This window comes from Xyrauchen texanus, chromosome 4, assembly GCF_025860055.1.
Source record: "Xyrauchen texanus isolate HMW12.3.18 chromosome 4, RBS_HiC_50CHRs, whole genome shotgun sequence".
In the NCBI taxonomy this organism is placed as follows: Eukaryota; Metazoa; Chordata; class Actinopteri; order Cypriniformes; family Catostomidae; genus Xyrauchen; species Xyrauchen texanus.
In genome coordinates this window covers 37,096,766-37,117,486 of record NC_068279.1, presented here as the reverse complement: position 1 = coordinate 37,117,486, position 20,721 = coordinate 37,096,766, and the positions used below count along the sequence as shown (strand labels likewise).

The following is a 20,721-nucleotide window of genomic DNA, read 5'->3' as shown; positions in this document are numbered from 1 at the left end:
GGAATGTGATGAAATAAATAAAAGATAAAATAAATAATTCTCTCTACTATTATTCTCATATTCTTTTTTATTATTATATATTTTCTCCCCAATTTGGAATGCCCAATTCCCAACGTGCTCCAAGTTCTCGTGGTGGCGTAGTGACTCGCCTCAAGACGAATCTCAGTTGCCTCAACGTCTGAGACCGTCAATGCTATTCTCCATGCACATAATCCATGCACCCCACCGAGAGCAACCAGGCCAATTTGGTTGCTTAGGAGACCTAGCTAGAGTCACTCAGCATACTCTGGATTCGAACTCGCAACTCCAGGGGTGGTAGTCAGCATCAGTACTCGTTGCGCTACCCAGACCCCAATATTTCACATTCTTAAATAAAGCGGTGATCCTAACTGACCTAAGACAGGGAATGTTTTCTACAATTAAATGTCAGGAATTGTGAAAAACTGAGTTAAAATTTATTTGGCTAAAGTGTATGTAAACTTCTGACTTCAACTGAATATATATATATATATATATATATATATATATTTATTCTGCTTCTCAAGAAAATGTATCTTGTATTATGAATCTTTCGATATTTTTAATGGGAAATAAGACTAAAACATACGGTAAGAAAATTATTTTTGCAGTGTGCTGCATAGCTTGTCCACTTATTTTCTATAAAAAATTAAGATTTAATTTTAAGTAAAAATGTGTATTTATGTATAAGAGAAAGTGTCTTAGGTACTGTAACTAGTTTTTTACTAGTTCAATTAATGAGGTCATAAAACGTCATAAAAAAATGCTATTTTCTGTGGCAATTGAAGGCATACCACAGATGCAATCAACAGAGATTGACTACTGAATACCAAACATTCCTTTAACTAATTTAAGGTCCACTTGTGACCCTCACTAGAGTAGCCTCATTATCTAATATCATTTAAAAATAATTTATCAGGAGGAAGAGTTATTCAAAGAAGCAAATCATGTTCAAACTTTTGTGATGAAGTCTGATTGTTTTGTTTACGAAGAAAGAATAGTTCTATATTATTTAATCAGTATTACAGAGAATCAGAATCCATTTCAAGTAACCAGCACACACTGGGATAAACTGACGGCAGTGGCACCTTCAACACAGCACCTGCAATTCCCCGGAGGGTTTCATTAACCTACAGGATGGCAACCACTCAGCAACGGTTGCTATGGGCCTTCCTGTGCTATAACACTCCTGAACTGAAGGGCAGAGCACATGGTTAACAGTTGAACTCAGTATACCAGACATACTACAGCAGTCTGTACTGCCATTCAAAATATAAAGCAACATATGAAAAAAAAATATGACGATCATCATAAATTGGTCTGCAATTTATCTGGCTCTTCCATCCTCATAGTAATACAGAAATGGGAAAATCCTTTTTTTTTTTTTTTTTTTTTAAAAAAAGGCACAGTTCACCAATTTACATTTTTGCGTTAACCATCCCTTTAACTGGCTGCAGATTTTGATCCTACATCCTCAACTTGTCCATAGCAATCAAAAGCAAACATACACTTGATAGAATGGAGCATTACCACCATCATTTATTGCAGCATTACCACCATCATTTATTGCAAACCTGCATAGTTCAGACACTTTAACAAGTCTTGAGTTTAAGCCGTCTAACAAGAGTGCCCTTTAAAGCTTGTATGTGGACATAAATGCCTACACAGTGATTTTGTCAGGTGGATAGCTCAGAAGCTTTAGCCTATCAACACTTTGATAGATACTGTAATTCTGCTCTACCCTTCTTTTTTCCCCCATATTTTCTAGTCACAGGTGTACAATACCGGTTGGTAATGGCAAAACAGCCACAGGGCAATGGAGGAGAAGGACACTAAGGGAATATGAAGCCTGACATGTCTGCTTATAAAAACACAGGGTAGCAAAATATGACAAGAAGCAGCTAGAGATATGACAAAACGAAAAGGACATAGAGAGCATGATACTCATAAACAGGGAAAGGAGAGCTGTGACAGCTAGAAAGAAAAGGACAATTAAAGCAAAAAACCTATAAAGGCAAAAAACCTATAAAGACAAAAAGACAATTAAATTAGAGGGACAGGAAGTTCTAAAACTGAAGCCTGACATGGAGTGGTGGTGGCGTAGTGGACTAAAGCACATAACTGGTAATCAGAAGGTCACTGGTTCGATCCCCACAGCCACCACCATTGTGTCCTTGAGCAAGACACTTAATCCAGGTTGCTCCAGGGTATTGTCCCTGTAATAAGTGCACTGTAAGTCGCTTTGGATAAAAGCGTCTGCCAAATGCATAAATGTAAAACAGCGACACTGAAGAGAGACATAATAAGAAAGCAAGAAAGTGAGAGAATGATGAATTTGAGAACGAGCAACTGAGAACCAAAATAAAGAAAAATATTGCCACAAGGCTTGACAAAGACATTAAAACATAACTTGCTGGACTCAAACTCACAACCTCTGAGCCTCGTCTAATGCTTTAACCACTAGGCCACTCAGTTAGCATAGCCAAACAATGCCAAAGAGACATGACAAGTTTAGAGTGCACAAACAAAAGCCTTGGTTGGCATGCTAACTAATTAGCATGCTAAGCATAGGGATAACATTAACTATGTTTCCATCCAAGGAGTTGTTGCAAAAAAAGTTTTAGCGCATCAAAATAAATCAGATGGAAACGCACATTATCGCTAAAATGCCAAAAATGTCGACATGATATTTTTCAGTTTAACTCAAGTGAATAAACTCTTTGAAAAATGTAGTGTCACATGACAGAGTTTGCCCCAATCGTTAGCCTGTGTTAATCATGACAACAGTATTGAAAGCCAATTTATTGTACGCGATTATGGATTGATCTTTACAGCATATAGAGCCGATCTGCAAACGTGACACTTCCAGGAGTGCCAACACAAATATCTTGTGCACATTGAACAACTGAATGGCATTAATGAATTAGAGAAGTAAGAAAACTTCTCTAATTTAAAACAGATGTGCAATAAATCTGTAAACTAAAAACACAATGAGGATTCAATAATTTGGCCAGTTGCAATTATTACATTAAGAAAGCATTGTCTGAAGCAGAAAATGTTAAAAGGTGCATTAAGCGATTTTAGCTTTCTGAAGCTTTTGAATTAACCACGCCCCCGCTGTCCAAAACCCCACCCTGCAAAGACAATTTTGAGACCGAAACAGAGCAAAAGAGCAGCATTGTTTGTTCCTGTGGCTGTCAAATTCAACAATGGCACAATAGCGCCATCAACTGACAAATATTATGAATCACGTTTTCACAGCAAAACAACCTATTAAAAAAATGCTGCAAACTGCGTCTCAAAATTTGAGAAAAGCCACAATATATTCAGTCATTTTGGGCCGCAAAAATCAGGAAAAAGTGACACGTGAGCCTGGTGGGACTGTGTAATGGCCGTTGTAATGGAAGGGGTATTTTGGGATAATCAGGAGGAGAGTAATCAGATACAAAAATTATTTTGTTTTTAGACTGAACAATTCAAAAGATACATGCAAAAGAAAAGTGAATTTTTAAACCATTGGTGGCATTATAGAGTTTGTCCTAGGGGTTCCAAATTTACTATGGGGACTATGCATGAATAGTCCCCAATCAGTGTCAAATTTCAGTATTTTCCTACATAAGGTTCATAGGGCTGCCATTGACTCCCATGGCTGAATAATAATAAGAAGAAGAAAAGCTTGAAAAATTAAGGCTTGTCCTCTAAATACATTAAAATGTTCAATGACTTGAACACGGAAATGTTAATCTTACGAGCACAAAAGATGAAATAAAAAAAACTTGGAAGCAAAAAAAATATTAATACATTGAGCAATTTTGAATCCTTAAGACCAATTTGTGAAGTTTTTTGACAGATTAATTGAAAATAACAAAAGGACAATTAACTGACTAATTGGGCATCACTATGGTTTGCAAGAAAGTTTGACTTCTTTATAGAAATTTCAGACTTTTCCATGACTTGAGATTTTAGCAATTTCCATGACTTTTCCAGGCCTTGAAAAACACCATTTTAAAATTCCCTAATATTTACAGGTTTTCCATAACCATGGGAAACCTGCAAGTAAATGAAATATGTTTTCTTACATAATTGTAGTAAACATAACTAGTGATAGGCCGATATATAGGCCAGGTGAATTAATCTGCTGATATGTCCATTCTGTGATTACCGGCCGATAGCAGTGTTCCCTTGGCCGAGTAACAGAGATGATATCTTTCCCTTGTGTCGGTTCCAAAATCTGCCAATAGATTTGTCAATTTATAGTCAGCACTTTGTTTTGTAGGTTTTTTCTTTTTTTCTCAAATGCAAATTTGAGTTAATATTGCATAAAATAAGTGTTTCTTTCACTTTATCAATTCAACTGATTTGCTGTTGTTAAATTGTATTAGGTTAATCTGCATTTATATCGGCTTACTGCGGTTCTTTATCAACAATACAAAAAATCCATACAAAGTACTTGTACCATCAACATTCACAATTACAACTTATTATAATCAATATTTGAATTTGCTACCGTAAGGATTCTTAAATTGACATGCCCCAAACTTAGAAAGTCTGGACTTGAAAATAACACAGATGGTGGTTTGCATTAGTAAGGATTCATCTTAAATTAAGATTAAATCAAGATTTATCTGATAATTTTGTTGCACCAATCTTTAAAAAATAATCAGGGTTACATTTTAACCATAGATTTGATCCCGATTTAAATTTCACAATAAATCTGAATTAACTTTAATCCTATTGCTCCAACGCTTCAAACTCTTATTTAAATCTCAGTTAGTGATTAACTTCAAACTTGCAGCTGAGGTGGTTTAAATAAACAACTGACATACAATTAAACATGAATGACAAGTAAACGAACAGTGGATGTCCCGTCAGCCCTCTGAGGGACCTGTATCATATTGTTTATGTTTATAATGTCTGAAACGTAGGGCCGTTGGCCACAATATGTGCTTTCAAATTTGGTGTGCGAGTGAGAGACGTCTATTAGATGTGTATGTTTTGATCTGGAAGACATCTATTTTACGTTGTTTGCTCATCTGCAATAAGTAGTTTATATTAGACGTATCCATTTCCTCTCAGATGTCTATAAAAGGAATTTAGCAGATGTCTTTGAGATGTTTAAGATTTGGATTGTTCATAAATCTGATCTTTTTAAGATGCTTAGCATGTGTTTATTAGATTGTGATGCTTTCCAGGTCAAAAGATCTAAAACAGACATCTCGGGGACGCATGTGTGCTATTTTAGGAGAATAAATTGTCATTTTGGCATTTAACGAGAGCAGTTACAAATGACAGGTGATCGTTATTTACTCGTTTCAGTCGGAAGCATCTGGCCACAATAGTGCCGCTGACGAGGGGAGTTGGTCAATCCAATCGTTATTTAAAAATAAGTGGTGCAACACAACTCAAATGAAAAAACTTAGATCAACAAACCCTGGATTAGCTCTAAAGTCTGCTTAAATTAATCCTTATTGGTGCATTTCCTACTGGTGATTACTTTGTGGTTGCATTCATGTGCATTCAACTCGTAAATACGATCATTCTAATCTGATATGACTTAAACCCACCATAAGACATGGATGGACCAACTGGATCACTCCTGCTTGGAGTATGTGCCCTTCACTGATTTAACCTAATCTGTTCCTCATAACTCATTTCATGCTCCTCTGAGAAGATAAGCAGACCTTCTCTGTACCAAATGTGGGACAGCACTCTGGCCACTACTAATTAGGTTTCTGCAGATAGCTTCCGTTTGCAAGCATACAGTGTGCCATTTAAACAGGCAAAGATCCCCTTGAAAGCAAGCAACTGATGATTATGACCACTTTATTACCGCATAGTTCTTGTTCTGTGTGCACTCAGCTATAATTAATCTATCATAAAAGGCCCAAGCTGAGCCTATGATCCAAAGACACATCCTTTAACGAAAGGGGCTTCTGAATATCCCAAAAGATGAGGCTTGGAGCTTGTAAAGGCAGCATTAATTGGCCTGTGCAATCTTAGCCTCACTAACTTTTAAAAATGTCTCCGCATACATAAGCTCACCTTGGAAAATGAGCAACCTGCTGGGAATTCTCAAGACAACCCCAGCAAGTGCTGTCATTTCCATTTTCTAAGGTTTTACAAACATGGCTACGATGTTGTCAATAAAGTGAACAGCCACTTTTTCAGCTGCCGTAAGTAACTTTCACATTGATTTTAACAATAGGGATTTATTATAAATTAAATTTTAAAGACATGACTCAAACCAGCCAGCTCCGATGTCAATCAAAAAATTACAAACTACTTTGAGTGAAACATTTATTCAAAAGTTTGAGTGAAACATTTATTCAAAAGTTTGAGAAAAACACAAAAGTACAAGATGTCCTCCATGAGGTAATGACCTACGAGCACTGCAACTGAAATAATCAAATTGAAAACTATGGAAAAATATAAAACTACAGTTGCAAATATGTACAGTTGTTTACAAGTATAGAAACAATATACATTTATGTTTATCGCCAAATATCTAGACATTTCCAAAGAACAGCACCTGTACTTTAAGAGTGCAGGAAGACCAACACGATGGGTAAGCCCTCTTTAAACCGGTGTGTGTGTGTGTGCGCAATTGAGTACGAGTGTACTTTTTGGAACTGTACTAGTGTTTTGCAGCTTGCTTGTAAGCCTTAATACTAACCAGGTCAAACTGATTTAGTTTTTTATAACTTCCGTTTAAAAAAAAAAATAAATACATTTAGTAATTTTACATTATCAGTTTCAGATCACCTCCGTAGAGGATGTCATGAAGGTTTAGGCCTAAAAGTTAAAGTGCACTTGATGTAAATCAGTGTTAAAATGTAAAACGTGTAAAACTGACACGGAAGGACCTTCGGGGTTAAATAAAAAAAATGGTATGTTGCCCTAGTGTTTCTTAAGTAAACACTGCTTCATGTTTAATTATTCAGGTAAATTGTCATAATAAATTAGTAGCTTAAGGACTAAACTAAGAACATAGCAGGCTAACAATAACAAATACATAGAGCAGTCAGTGGCATTCTTTTCAATATTGTTGTTTGATTAATATTAACAACATAACAGACAGCAGTAGGGATGGACAATAACTTTTCATTTATTTTCAATCCGATGCTAGTATTATCAAGGCTACTTGATAAACCGATACCTCTATTCAATAAAAAAATGTTTGTGCAAATTCTTGTGATTAAAATGTATAATTTCAACTATTATTTTCTTGTGTTTTCTTGTAACTATTATTTGTTTTTACATTTGTCGTTTTTACATGTTTTTCCTTACAAAAATGAACCATGGTTTTACTACAGTAACCACTGATCTTTATATTGTATCAATATTATATATCAATGGCAAAAACCATAGTATAACCCTCTGGGGTCTGAGGGTGTTTTGGGCCCTGGAGAAGTTTTGACATGCCTTGAAATTTGTGCTTTTTTCAGTTGCTTAAAAACACATTAACTATGGTATTGCAGTAACCATGGTTACCACAATATTTCGCTAGGTGAAACCATGGTTACAGGTTTCAAAAACATGGTTACTACGGTCATGGTTAAAACAACATTACTATAGTAAAAGCATGTATTTACGTATACCGGTACTAATATACATACTTCTTTTGTCACTTTGAAGCTTATATGCAAAACATTTTCATTGTGAATAAATTATAAAATAAACATTTTTTAAAAAACATAAGAATCTATATTTTTATGTCAGAATCGACATTCTCTACACAACATCAGCATCAGAAGTATTGCTACTGTAAGACTGATCCAACCATCCCTAGACAGCTGTAGATCTATCCAGCCGGCACTTGTGCATTTACACTCAAAGGTCTTATGCACAGATTCTATATTTTTACACAAAGTTTCAGAACTCAAAATTTCCTCTTCACTGCAAAATGTGCATTTGCTGTAACCTGTAGGTTCCTGTAGCTCAACTGGTAGAGCATGGCACTAACAACGCCAAGGGCATGGGTTAGATTCCCAGGGAACAAACAAACAGATCTAATATATACCCTGAATGCACTGTAAGTCACTTTGGATTCTCCTCATTGTGATGTCATACTTTGGTAGATATTTGCATCTGAAGGCACATCAATGCCTACTTTACCTTATCACTTCTGTAGCCAGCCCAGTAGTGGTGCGCAGTGAGATGGCAAGTAGAGAAAAGGGGACTGATGTATAATCGTTGTGTACGTACAAAATGGGCATTGAAATGTGCGCAAGCAATTTCCCACGAACATATTGTGATTTATACAAATAAACTTAAATAAAAACGTAAATTTGTGTGCACGGTCACACTCTTGAATGTGCGAATGCATTCTTATACTGGTGTGTGTGAAATGCCAACACCAGCTGGACAAATAATGAACTGAACTGATTATAAACTATGATTTTCATTTAATTCACATTTAGAATAAAAAAGTATGTAGTTAAGCACTTGAAACAGAAGTAATCATTATTTGGGATGTGCTGCATATGGAGAACATTCCCGTGCCATCATAGAGAAGGAACATTCAGTAAGTTGCCAAGGGATATTCAAGATATATTCTTTGAAAACAAGTTCATAGCTTAATAAACAATGTTTCTTAATGGTGCAGCATCTAACCTTTGGGCACATGTGACATTTACAGTATTAACTCTTATAATACAGTTTCTTGTACCATTAAACGCAGTAATCACGTGTCTGGATGTTGAAATCCACATGGTAATTGTATGCAGATGAGGATTTGCAAAGTAAAAACAGGCGTTGTACACTCCATATATGGCTATTTTGGGGAGGAGATGGGGTGGGGAAGGATTCACGTGCATCTACACACAATCATCCGCTAGCTAGGATTTATTAAGGGAACTACACGCAGGTCCTAATTTTATTTGTGCATATGAAAAATCTGACTTTTGTGCTTACACAAACTTTTACGTTTTTTTCCATCTGCGTGGGAGCAAGATGAGAGGTGTGCCGCCATGCAGGCATGCAGCTTAGAGGCAATATTGGTAGGGAAGTGTGGATATTCGGACGAAGCAGTAGAGAAACAAACTAGTTCCTTGTGCTCAAGACATACTCAAAGAAAAATGGTTGGGAGTCAGGTCATTTAACGCAGATGATCAGCTGTTTTGAATACACACACAGATAAGGTCAGCTCATATTTTTTTGTAGGATTCTTCACATCTGCATGCAAAATTCATAAGTAAAGGGTATTGAGTAATAGGGGAAGAATTCAATCTCCATCTATTATACCATACCACCAGAAATAATTTTTTCCCCTGGGCCATCCTTAAGCGTTTTGCCTCCATGTGAGACCAATAAGCATGACCCACTATCAATGAAAGCTGTGGCCAGGACACTAATGCAGACACTTTAATGGAGTGAAGCACCAGCGCCAGTTCAGCTCTAATGAATACCATCCATTCTACTTTGCTTTGTTGAGCAACCTTTTGTCCATATGGCCAAAAGCACTAAAACAGCCAACAGAGTAAGACTGGGGATTTAAAGGAAGCTTGAGTCAAACTGAATGGGAAATGCTGCCAGCCTTGCAGCAAGCCCACTTGGAATTCTTCTCATTTTAAGGGATCCTTCTGTGGCCTTCAAATAAAAAAAGCAATTCAGAAGCAGTTTTTTTATGTAGTGTAGAATATGCAAAGAATCTACAGTCAATGGTGTAAAAAAGTATTTGAAGTTGTAACTGTGGCCTAGCTGTGGTGCTCATATGGTAGTTTGAGTCTGGCTGGCTCACATCATTTTCTAATCTCCTCCCACCACTCTTCACCTAGTTTCCTGTACTCTCTCTTTTATCTACTGTAAATAACATGGCAAATAAATAAATGCCCATGATTAATTGTATGCTTAAATATTGAACTGTATAACTTCTTGTTGTCCAAGAGAACAGATACAAACGTCTCTGATTTTACTCCACAGTTTAAGACTCACATCATTGTAACATGTCATTTAATTTGTAAGTAGTCACGTAAGCAATAAGACCCTATGATTTTCACGATGCGAAAAACACAGATGGAAAAGCAGAATCCAGTTAGATTAATGTAAAAAAATATACAGTCTGAATGTGCGGAGTGCGTCAAATTAAATGTGGGAAGTCGGATGCTCATACACTGATAACACTATCATAAGCATCATGTGTTCCCTGTGTGTAAATGACAGAGAGCAGAATGCTTATTAACCTTAAAGTGCGCAGCACATGCAAACTATATATTCATCTACTTAAATCACAGCTTTTTGTGGTTCACTAAGCACATCATAATATATAGGGAAAAGCATATCCAGAGATGTGAAGCCATCATCAAAAACAACAGAATGAAACAGTGCTTTGTTTGGCTTTCTGACAAAAAAGCTCAATTAAACAAGGTGTGTGAAATTGAAGAAACTATAATAGAAATATATTACTACTGTACTGTACAACATAATACGGAGTGGTGGTGGCGTAGTGGACTCAGGCACATAACTGGTAATCAGAAGTTCGCTGGTTCGATCGCCACAGCCACCACCATTGTGTCCTTGAGCAAGACACTTAATCCAAGTTGCTCCGAGGGGATTGTCCCTGTAATAAGTGCACTGTAAGTCGCTTTGGATAAAAGTGTCTGCCAAATGCATAAATGTAAATGTATTCATTACATTTATTAATAATAATACAAAATAAATAATAAATCAACAATTATATTTATGCAATATCTCACAAGCAAGATTGCTGTTGTACAGAATAAAAGGTTTAATAAATGCTTTCATTAGTACTCTGTTGCTCTGCTGTGCTTCACTGTTTTTGATGAAAAAGAGGATTTGATGTGAGGATCTGTAAAGCACTTCTATTGATAAAAATAATGCAATGGTACGTTGAAAAGTAATTGTTCTGTTTAAATTAAATTCAAGTTCTATGAATTCATTTGATTAGACAGTTTTGGGGTAGCCTGGGTAGCTCAGTGAGTAAAGACGATGACTGCCACCCCTGGAGTCATGAGTTCGAATCCAGGGCATGTTGAGTGACTCCAGCCAGGACTCCTAAGCAACCAATTTGGCCGGTTGCTAGGGAGGGTAGAGTTAAATGGGGGAACCTCCTCCTGGTCGCTATAATGTGGCTTGCTCTCGGTGGGGCACGTGGTGAGTTGTGCGTGGATGCCGTGGAGAATAGCATGAAGCTCCACACACGCTCATCAAGCCACATGATAAGATGCGAGGATTAATGGTCTCAGACGCAGAGGCAACTGAGATTCGTCCTCCGCAACCCTGCTTGAGTCGAGTCTCTACGCCACCATGAGGACTTAAGTGTGCATTGAGAATTGGGCATTGAGAAAATTAAAAAAATAAATAAAACAGTTTTTGGAAAATAATACAGATTTCAAAGGGCCCTAAAGCAGTTTAGTGTGCTGTCAACCTGTACATCACTTACATACACAGATATGTTTATAATAAAAAAAATAGATCCAAATCTTCCTATATTCATATCACGTATAAAGCAAAGATGTGAAAATTAATTAAATCATGCCTTTGAATCTCCCAATGATATGGAAATATGATGTCAGTCATTAAAAGATAGTCATTTACTGACTATCTTTTGTAACCACATGTTTCTCAATGTTGCACTTGATGCTCCTAGCAATCCATTATTTAGGCCTCATTAACACTTGCAGCACAATTATAAAAAAATTAATACATTTTACAGCGGTCGCAGTTATATAATTGTGAAATGTTTTTATTACAGCATTCAGTTTATGTGTTCTCCCATTGTCCCAAAACATTCTATTAACAAACATTTTGGGATCGTTTGGGTGAATGAATGCAAAGGCGAATAAATTAGTCTCAAGACATATAAATTATGCTCAATATATAAATTTTACTGTGTATATAAAAATGGGAAAAACTCTTTGTTTTTCAAACAAATAAAATAATTAATTAACACAGTTCTCAGCTATTTTTTGACGGATGGCCCACATAAAGATATTGGCATGCAGCTGCCCCAAATAAAATAAGTAATTTAATGTAAATTCTAAAATCAAAATTAATAATCACAATTACAATTTGAAAGGAAATTATCCGCAATTAAAGTATGATTTTGTCATAATCGTGCAGTCCTATCCACACCAATATGTTTTTAGTTGTAATCACATTGTATATATTGTATATGTTTACAGCTCATCCACTATGGAACAGCATTTTCACCGAAAACATAGACTTTCTATAACTTTCTATTACCATATTACCTTTGGAAAACAATGACGTTAGGAAGCTGAAAATGGATACGTGTGGACGTGGCCTTTGAATCAAACTTATCTGACAGGCCGTGGATACTAATAACAAGCTTTAAAGGCAAAGTTGAAAATTAACTTATTATTCATTCACTTCTGCTGAACACAAAAAAGGTTTTTAGAAGAATATTTCAGCTCTGTAGGTCATTTCAATGCAAGTGAATGGCAACCAAATTTTGAAGCTCCAAAAAGCAGATAAAAGGCAACATTAAAGTAATTCATACGGTTAAATCTATGTCTTCCAGTTGGTTCTGGGTGATAGCGGACCAAAATATAACTCTACATTTCACTGTACATCTTGCCATTACAGTCTCTAGGCACAGTTATTATTTCAAGCTTGAATACACTTCCTAGTGTTTGGCGAATGCACAGAGCACTAGATGGCGCAAGGAAGTGTAATAGAGCTTGAAATCATGATCGCCAAGGAGATTGCTGTCAAGATTTATAGTGAAAACGTAAAAAAAATTCTGTTCTCACCCAAAACCAATTGATCGCTTAAGATTACTTAGATTCCCCCACTGGAGTTGTATGGATTAATTTTATGTTGCCTTCGTCTGCTTTTTTTTAGCTTCAAAGATCTGGTAACCATTCACTTGCATTGTATGGACCTTCAGAGCTGAGATATTCTTCCAAAAATCTTCATCTGTGTTCTGCAGTCATTCACATCTTGGGTGGTGACGAATGATGAATTACCATTTTTGGTTAAACTATCTCTTTAACCCCTTACACCCTGAAGCCATTTTGATGGATTTCCACTAAAATGGTACACCCAAAAGCAAGAGCATATAACATTATTGCAAAGAATATCAATTGCATAGTATCCATTTTTAGAAAACCTTTCAAAATGTAAGAAAATATATTTGGATCCCAACACTGCTGACAATATATTAACACCAAAAATACACTTTTATTTAGTTATTATTCAGTTTTAGACAATAAGAATGGATGGTCAAAAAATTTACTTTGGTGTTGTTGATAGGACAAAGTAATTCAAAGGTATAGCATATGGAACTGTGGTTCCCAAGGTGGACTTTTTTTTTTAAGTGTCCAAATAACCTCTCCAAACTAAAATTCATGTGTTTCTTAAATATTAAAACAGAATAACTGAAAAATATAAATGAAATTTTGTACACTTTAGCTTCTTTTTCTATCATTTATTCCATAACTCCAAAAAGATTTGCATTGAGCGCCCTCTTGTGTGCAGTATATGTACTGTATGTGCGCTCTAGTTCTGGTCCACAATATGGAATCTGACACTCTCTAGAGTAGGGGTGAGCAACTAATTTGGTAAAGGGGCCACATCGGGCTTTAAGTAGCGCATGGGGGTCCATATTGTATTCCTTTTGAGATCCAGTGTTCTGCATTGATTTGTTTTTTGTATTTTTTAAGCCAAGAAAATGTTGAGTACTCAATTTTCTGAAGTGCATCTGTGACTAATGGGACTATTCTGCAATTTCGTAAAGTATTGTATCTACCTTTGTAGAGCAATATTTTTCTATCAGGCATTAAAAAAAAACTGAATAAAGGCTGAGCTTATACATTTATTTTATCATCTCTACTTCCCTGTTCATTTATTATTCAATTTAACAATCTCTACATCAGGGGTCTGTTTTAATATAAAAAAACAAAATAAATGTATAGAACATTTAATGTTTGTCGCAAAGCGTGCGAGTTAACTTATTTTTTTCCTAAAACTTTACCCGTTTACATGTTAAAAGTCATGATGTGGGTCTCCTCAATGGATTGACTTTCATCACACAAGTGAATAACACAACTGCATGAATATGATAAATGATTACTGCAGGAGTTAGATTAACATACAGGTGCGAAGGGACTTCAACATTTCTAAATTGCACAAATAAAAAATACATTTAAATATTCGTCTCTGGCTTGCTTTTGCTCGCATGTCAATGATTACCCCTCCGTGTGTCAATGATGCCGAGATCTACTTTTATATTTAATTTAATCACTGAGAAGGTTTATCTGCAAAGTAATACCAAACATCACAAGCAGCCTCAAGAATGGACACAGATTAGCCACATAACACTCTTCCTTGAGCAGAATATTGTACTACAGATCGCCAAGTTTGTTCAAAGGGGAAAGTGAGAAGAAAAAGCGCACTTGTGTGCATGGTTGCCAGATTGCACTAAATAAGTATAACATTAGGCAGAACATTTCCAATTTGCGCAAGTATAAATAAAAGCATGGTAAACGCTTGTGGAGACACGTTAGGTTCCAATGCAAGTTAACTGAAATATCCAATAATAAAAATTTTAATTTTTGTAAAAAAAAAACGCTTTTACGATATATGAGCTGCGGGCCAATTTAAACCATGTGGAGTGCCTGATCTGTCCCGTGGGCCATATATTGCCCATATCTGCTCTAGAGATCCAATGAGAACAATCGGACACATCTATAGGTGGGTTTCCATTCAACTATTTTTATACAATTTGAAATCGCTCATAAGAAATCCTGAATGGAAAAGCTTGATAAGCGAATAAACTTTCTAACTTAGTTAAAAATGTGCATTAAGGTGATAGAAAATAAATTTTTATTTATTTATTAAAATCCACCAGAACAGTTTTGCGAGCGGGCGCTCCCAGGTATGCGAGCAATGATATATAACACATGGCAGAGGGCCCAGTACTGGGTCACTCTGGGTTTAAGAGGTCAAAAAAAAATAAAACATCTGCTAAATTACTGCATACTCAAATGAGTGCTTTTTAAATAATTATTCACAAGTATTTAAATGCATGACCTGACTGAAAATGATACGGCTAATATTTTCTATCATCAGATAAGTGTTTAAATAAATCAGTCCATTAACTAAAACATCTACAATGCACCATCACACAAACCTTTAACCACATTTAGATCTCCAGAGGACAAAACTACTCTCCACTCACAGACATTTTACCTGGACAGAGCAATATTGCGTAACACCCTCTCAGTCGTCTCAGAGAGGTCTGAAGACACCAGGATCTCTACAGGTTTGATTCTCAGCACCCTGGACTCCAACTCTGAATGGGACACGCTATCTTTAAAACAGTCCACCATTACATCTCCTATGCTTGGCTGGACCACCTGAAATCAAAAGAGAAAAAAGCGCATCATTCAGTTATTCTTTTCCAATGAAAATTATGATTGTAATATACATGCATGCATATACTCAGGATACTTGTGATACTACGAGTATGAAAACTATGTATTAAATAGTAATGGATATAGATCTCGGCTAATTATGAATATTTAGCCATTTTTGGACTTAGAATTGGCTATATTAAACAACCATTCAAAAGTTTGCAATCACTGAGACATTTTTGTGTTTAAAAGACATTGATGCTTTTGGTCACCAAGGTGGCATTTAATTGAGCAAATATACTTCCAAAAACCTTAAAACTAAAGTTCTGTTTTTACCCACGAGAGTGAAGTCCCCTTTTCAACAGCCATTACTGCAGTCTTTAAGACAACACTATTAACTCCAAAAACATGTGCTGATTTGGTCCTCAGTAAACCTTTTTTAGTTAAAAACGTCTGTGCTCTCATCTACCCTGCTCTCCAGATATCATCACCATTGAAAACCCCATTTTGGTCCACCACTAGTATTAAACTTTATTTATTTATTTTTGTAGATTCAAAACAAACTGCAAATCTCCACCCAGACAAAGGAATTCAGTTATGCTTGATATCCATATCAATGCAGTTTTTCAGATTGTTTTACGACACCTGCCTTTATTTGTGAAACTCTAAAACATTTGGAATTCAAAGACCTTGGTCTCCTGGGGTTTACAGATTTTGAAATTAAGTTCCACTGGAAGGTAGACCTCCAAATGCAGGACTGAGCATCCCTGTTAAAGGGTTAGTTCACCCAAAAATGAAAATTCTCTAATTTACTCACCCTCATGCCATCCCAGATGTGCATGACTTCCACTCTTCCTCTGAACACAAAAAAAGATTTTTAGAAGAATATATCAGCTCTGTAGGTTCATACAATGCAAGTGAATGGTGACCAGAACTTTTAAGCTCCAAAATTCACATAAATGAAACATAAAAGTAATCCAAATGATGCGTGATTAAATCCTCATCTTCAGAAGTGATATAATAGGTGTCGGTGAGAAATACAAAAATATTTAAGTCCTTTTTTACTCTAAATCTCCACTTTATCTTTCACTTTTAGATGTGAAAGTGAAACTAAACAGGCACCACATGTGACTTTCAGATGTAAAAGTGAAAGTGGAGATTTAGAGTAAAAAAGGACTTACATTTTGATCTCTTTCTCACCCACACTTCTGAAAATATTGATTTAAACACTGGAGTCAAAATGATGGCTACTTTATGTGATTTTTGGGGTTCTGATCACCATTCACTTGCATTGTACGGACCTACAGAGCTGAGAAATTCTCCTAAAAATCTTTTGTTTGTGTTCCGCTGAAGAATGAAAGTCATACACATCTGAGATGGCATGAGGGTGAGTAAATGAGAGAATTTTCATTTTTGGGTGAACTGTTCCTTTATTAGGAGGAATCAGAAATACCTTTATGTTTGCAAACATTGAAGTTACCTTATAAATATGTGGGTTCCTTTAATTTACTGACAGTATCAACAGTACAAACCACCACTACGATTCCTTACCACCATGCCTATGGTCATCTCCTTGCTCTGTTTATCAAAACTCTTGCTCACACACATTAGATAGTTGTTGTTGCCACTGTCTTGCACCACATCTTCAGCCTGCTCCAAATCTCCCAACTTCAGAAGAGGATTCACATCTGAGAAGTAAAAGAATTCTAACAACTTCTGATCAACCAAAGTAATAACACATTGGGATAAAATTGATCAGTCAGCAACAATTATTAATCTAACGAGTAAAAAGGAAAGCAATACCTTCTCCTACAAGCGTGGATTTGGTGTAAAGTGCACTTAGTTGTCGTGTGAAAAGAGAACTCTTGTTAGTGCTGGAGGCCTTGATAGCTGAAGTCTCTGTCTGCTTCACAACACCTACCTAGGAAATGAGGGAAATCATGCAGTGTTTACTATGACTGAAATCACTGAGACATGAAAAATACAAGCAGTTAACAGCATTGTTGATAGATTTACTGATCCATTTGCAATACATTTTAAGATATTGCCATCAAAGGATATTAGTTACCTTATATCCCTGAGAAACCAGTCGCCGAACATGCACAAACAAGCGATGAGTGGGGATGCTGGCAGTCATGAAGTTATGGTCCATATGACAAGTGATATTGAGTTCCTTTGCTGCAATCTATAGGATATAAAATGTAGTGAGACAGCATTATAAGTAGTAATTGTAGGGAAAGTGAAAATCCTGTTTTAGCTAAATAATTATCTCAAAGCAAAGTGATCTAAAAAAAATCTATAATTACATTAAAGGAATAGTTCACCCAAAAATGAAAATTCTCTCATAATTTACTCTTCTTCATGATATCCCATATGTATATGACTGACTTTCTACTGCAGAATGCAAATTATGATTTTTAGAAAAATATTGCAGCTCTGTAGGTCCATACAATGCAAGTAAATGGGTGCCAAAATGTTGACACTCAAAAAGTGAATAAAGAGAGGATTAAAGTAATCCATACAAATCCAGTAGTTAAATTCATATATTCAAAATGTATATGACAGATGTTGGTGAGAAACAAAATAACATTTAATTAATTATTCTCCCTGCCAAGTAGGGGGCGATATGCATGAGGAATGTGAATCACCAAAAATACAATAAAACAAATGTGGAAGTGATCGGTTTCTCACCCACACCTATCATATCACTACTGAAGACATGGATTTAACCACTGGAGTCGTATGGATTACTTTTATGCTTTTTATGTGATTTTTTTTGAGCTTCAAAAGTTTGGCACCCATTCACTTGCATTGTATGTAAAAATCTTCATTTGTTCAGCAGATGAAAGAAAGTCATACACATCTCGAATGGCATGAGGGTAAGTAAATGATGAGATAATTTTCATTTTTGGGTGAACTATTCTTTAATAAGTTGATGCATCATCCAATGTCTGATTGTTGTGATGGACTGTTCTAGTTCTTACCTCTGCATCCTTACCAAAGAACCTGTACTTGTAGCCACACTCAACGCAAAGCACTGTGTCCATATGTTGCTTTTTGATTTCCATGTACTGTTCCTCTAGGGGAGTGTAAATGGTCTTCGTTTTCCTGTTGGGAACAGCAGACTCTGGGGAACTCTTTGTGATTGCAGTATTCTTAGCAAACTGACTGAAGGAAAACTCCTGAGAACAGAAATAGTAAAAACAACTGTGTTAACCATTCTGCAAAATAATTGTGTATGCAATATGATTTGTTGAGCTTTGTTTCTGGTTACGGAGTCAAACAAGGAAGTTCATTACTTTATTACGGCATCTTTAAAGCCGAAGTGTGTGATTTTTCGGTGTATACTGTCTCATCCCTGCATAATACGAAGAGACACCAATAAGCCTTGAGTGGCTCTGAGCATCCCAATTAGCCCAGACACAGCAACATTGGCTCAACCAATAGCAAGAGGTTAGGGCAGGACTTGCCTAATCAATGGTAGATATGGGACTTATTTGGGGAGACCTGCATGAACAGTCATCTTTTTTTTCACACTTCAGCTTTAAGAGGAAGAATACACTTTCAAAGTCTGACATATAAACTGCACTTTGTAAATAATCATACCTTTTTAAACTGAAGAGGCTCTTCTTTGACCTCTTCCGCTGACTCAGACAGGGTGTTCTTCTTGACTGCATTGTGGTGTTGTTTGGCAGAACTGTCAGCTTTTCCCAAGTCAAATGGCTCGACCTCTATCTTTGTACCCTGATCTGAAACTCTGCTCTCCGGGTCCACTGGGCAGCTGAAATTTTTAAGCCTCGACAGGGTGGCATGGCTGACACTGGCTCTATTAGATACCATCTTTCCTACTTTTAACATACAGAATGAAAACTAATTAAGCCACAAATATTGATATAAACAATATTTATATAGCAAGAATGACCCATGACTTCTGCAGTCATTCGAAATTACTTCTGCAGCCATAGAGAAATTATTTTATAGAGACTGCACTCACAAAGAGCAATTTTAGCTGGTGAAATATTTTAAAGCTGAGAACAACAAAAATGTATTTGACCTACAGAATTACCCATGCCCTTAAAAATAATTATATATATATATATATATATATATATATATATATATATATATATATATATATATATATATATATATATATATATATATAATTTGCAATTTAAATAGCCTGATATTTCCAACAATTAAGCTTGCACTGAAATTACTTGAAAGCAACAAAGATTCAAATTAACAATGAAGAAACTGGCTTTACTTCTTACAGGTTTTGGGATTAACATTGCATTCTTCAACTCTCTCGTCCTCCACATCGTGTGACAGTTTGGGTCGCTTTTCAGAGGACGCTTCTCCATCAGATAACCTCTTCTGAAATGCAAAGGCACAGTTCTAAAAACCTTAAACAGCAAAAGCTGCATGCATGTCTGATATGAGGATGTGGAGGGCATACGTTATAAGCCATGCAGAAAGTACAAGACTGAGTTCTTCCTTCTTACAAAGTTATACATATGTGTCTGGCCTACAAATGAGGCTATTACCTTTCCTCTGCCCTTATGGCGTCGGTCCTGGCTGTTAATCCTAGGTAGATCCGTTGGTTGAGATGTATCGCGTGCACTTGAGAAGAATCGGCTGATGGTTGTCTGACTGCTGGACTTCTTGGAGGATTTGGATGTGGATACATTTCTGGCATTTGCATACATTTTACAGCATTACCCAAGGGAAATTAACGCGTGGACCACAACATGTATAGGTTGTTGGAAACCAGATCAGAAACACCTAATGTTTAAAAATAGTCTCTCTATCTCTCTTTAGAAGAGACTACAACTGATCCTGTTGGCGCGTGAGTGACGTGTCCATTTCTGCTCATCTGCTGCACACGCGAAATCACTGTTGTATTGCAGAGGGTGAAAGAGGCGCTGTATTTGCGCAGTACCATACAGAAAACAACCGCGCATAGTTTACCAGTCCTAACGAATTAATTTGGTTATGGTTGAAATCCATAGAATATTGCAAGAAAAAAAAACTGCCAGCTTAAAATGGTCAGGCTGGTTTTAGAGTGGGTTTGCACTATTCTTTTAGCTCCTCAGTCTGGTCTTCTTAGCTGATCTTCCAGCCTGACCAGCTTAAAAAACCCTGAACACAGAATGGGGGAAAGAGAACGAGAAGTGATCTCAATAATTTAGAGCATGGCATGATTGTTGGTGCGAGACGGGCTGGTTTGAGGATTTCTGTAACTGCTGATCTCCTGATTTTCTTGCACAACATTCTCTAAGTTGTATAGAGAATAGTGTGAATAACAAAAAACATCCAGTGAGCGGTAGTTATGTGGACGAAAACGCATAATTGATGAGAGAGG

General features: G+C 36.3%; 1 protein-coding gene across 1 annotated transcript in view; it reads right to left on the bottom strand.

Moving 5' to 3' along the window:
• The window catches only part of LOC127643296 (DNA mismatch repair protein Msh3-like), an 81,581-nt gene extending 61,360 nt beyond the window's left edge, over window positions 1-20,221 (bottom strand). The window contains exons 1-8 of the mRNA XM_052125975.1: window positions 19,904-20,221; window positions 19,631-19,733; window positions 18,963-19,204; window positions 18,341-18,538; window positions 17,425-17,541; window positions 17,160-17,277; window positions 16,908-17,044; window positions 15,193-15,359 (exon numbers count right to left, since the gene is read on the bottom strand). Of these exons, the coding sequence (XP_051981935.1) occupies window positions 15,193-15,359; window positions 16,908-17,044; window positions 17,160-17,277; window positions 17,425-17,541; window positions 18,341-18,538; window positions 18,963-19,204; window positions 19,631-19,733; window positions 19,904-20,065 (1,244 nt within the window). The 5' untranslated portion in view covers window positions 20,066-20,221. The remainder of the gene's footprint in view (window positions 1-15,192; window positions 15,360-16,907; window positions 17,045-17,159; window positions 17,278-17,424; window positions 17,542-18,340; window positions 18,539-18,962; window positions 19,205-19,630; window positions 19,734-19,903) is intronic.
• Between the last annotated feature and the right edge of the window lie 500 nt (window positions 20,222-20,721).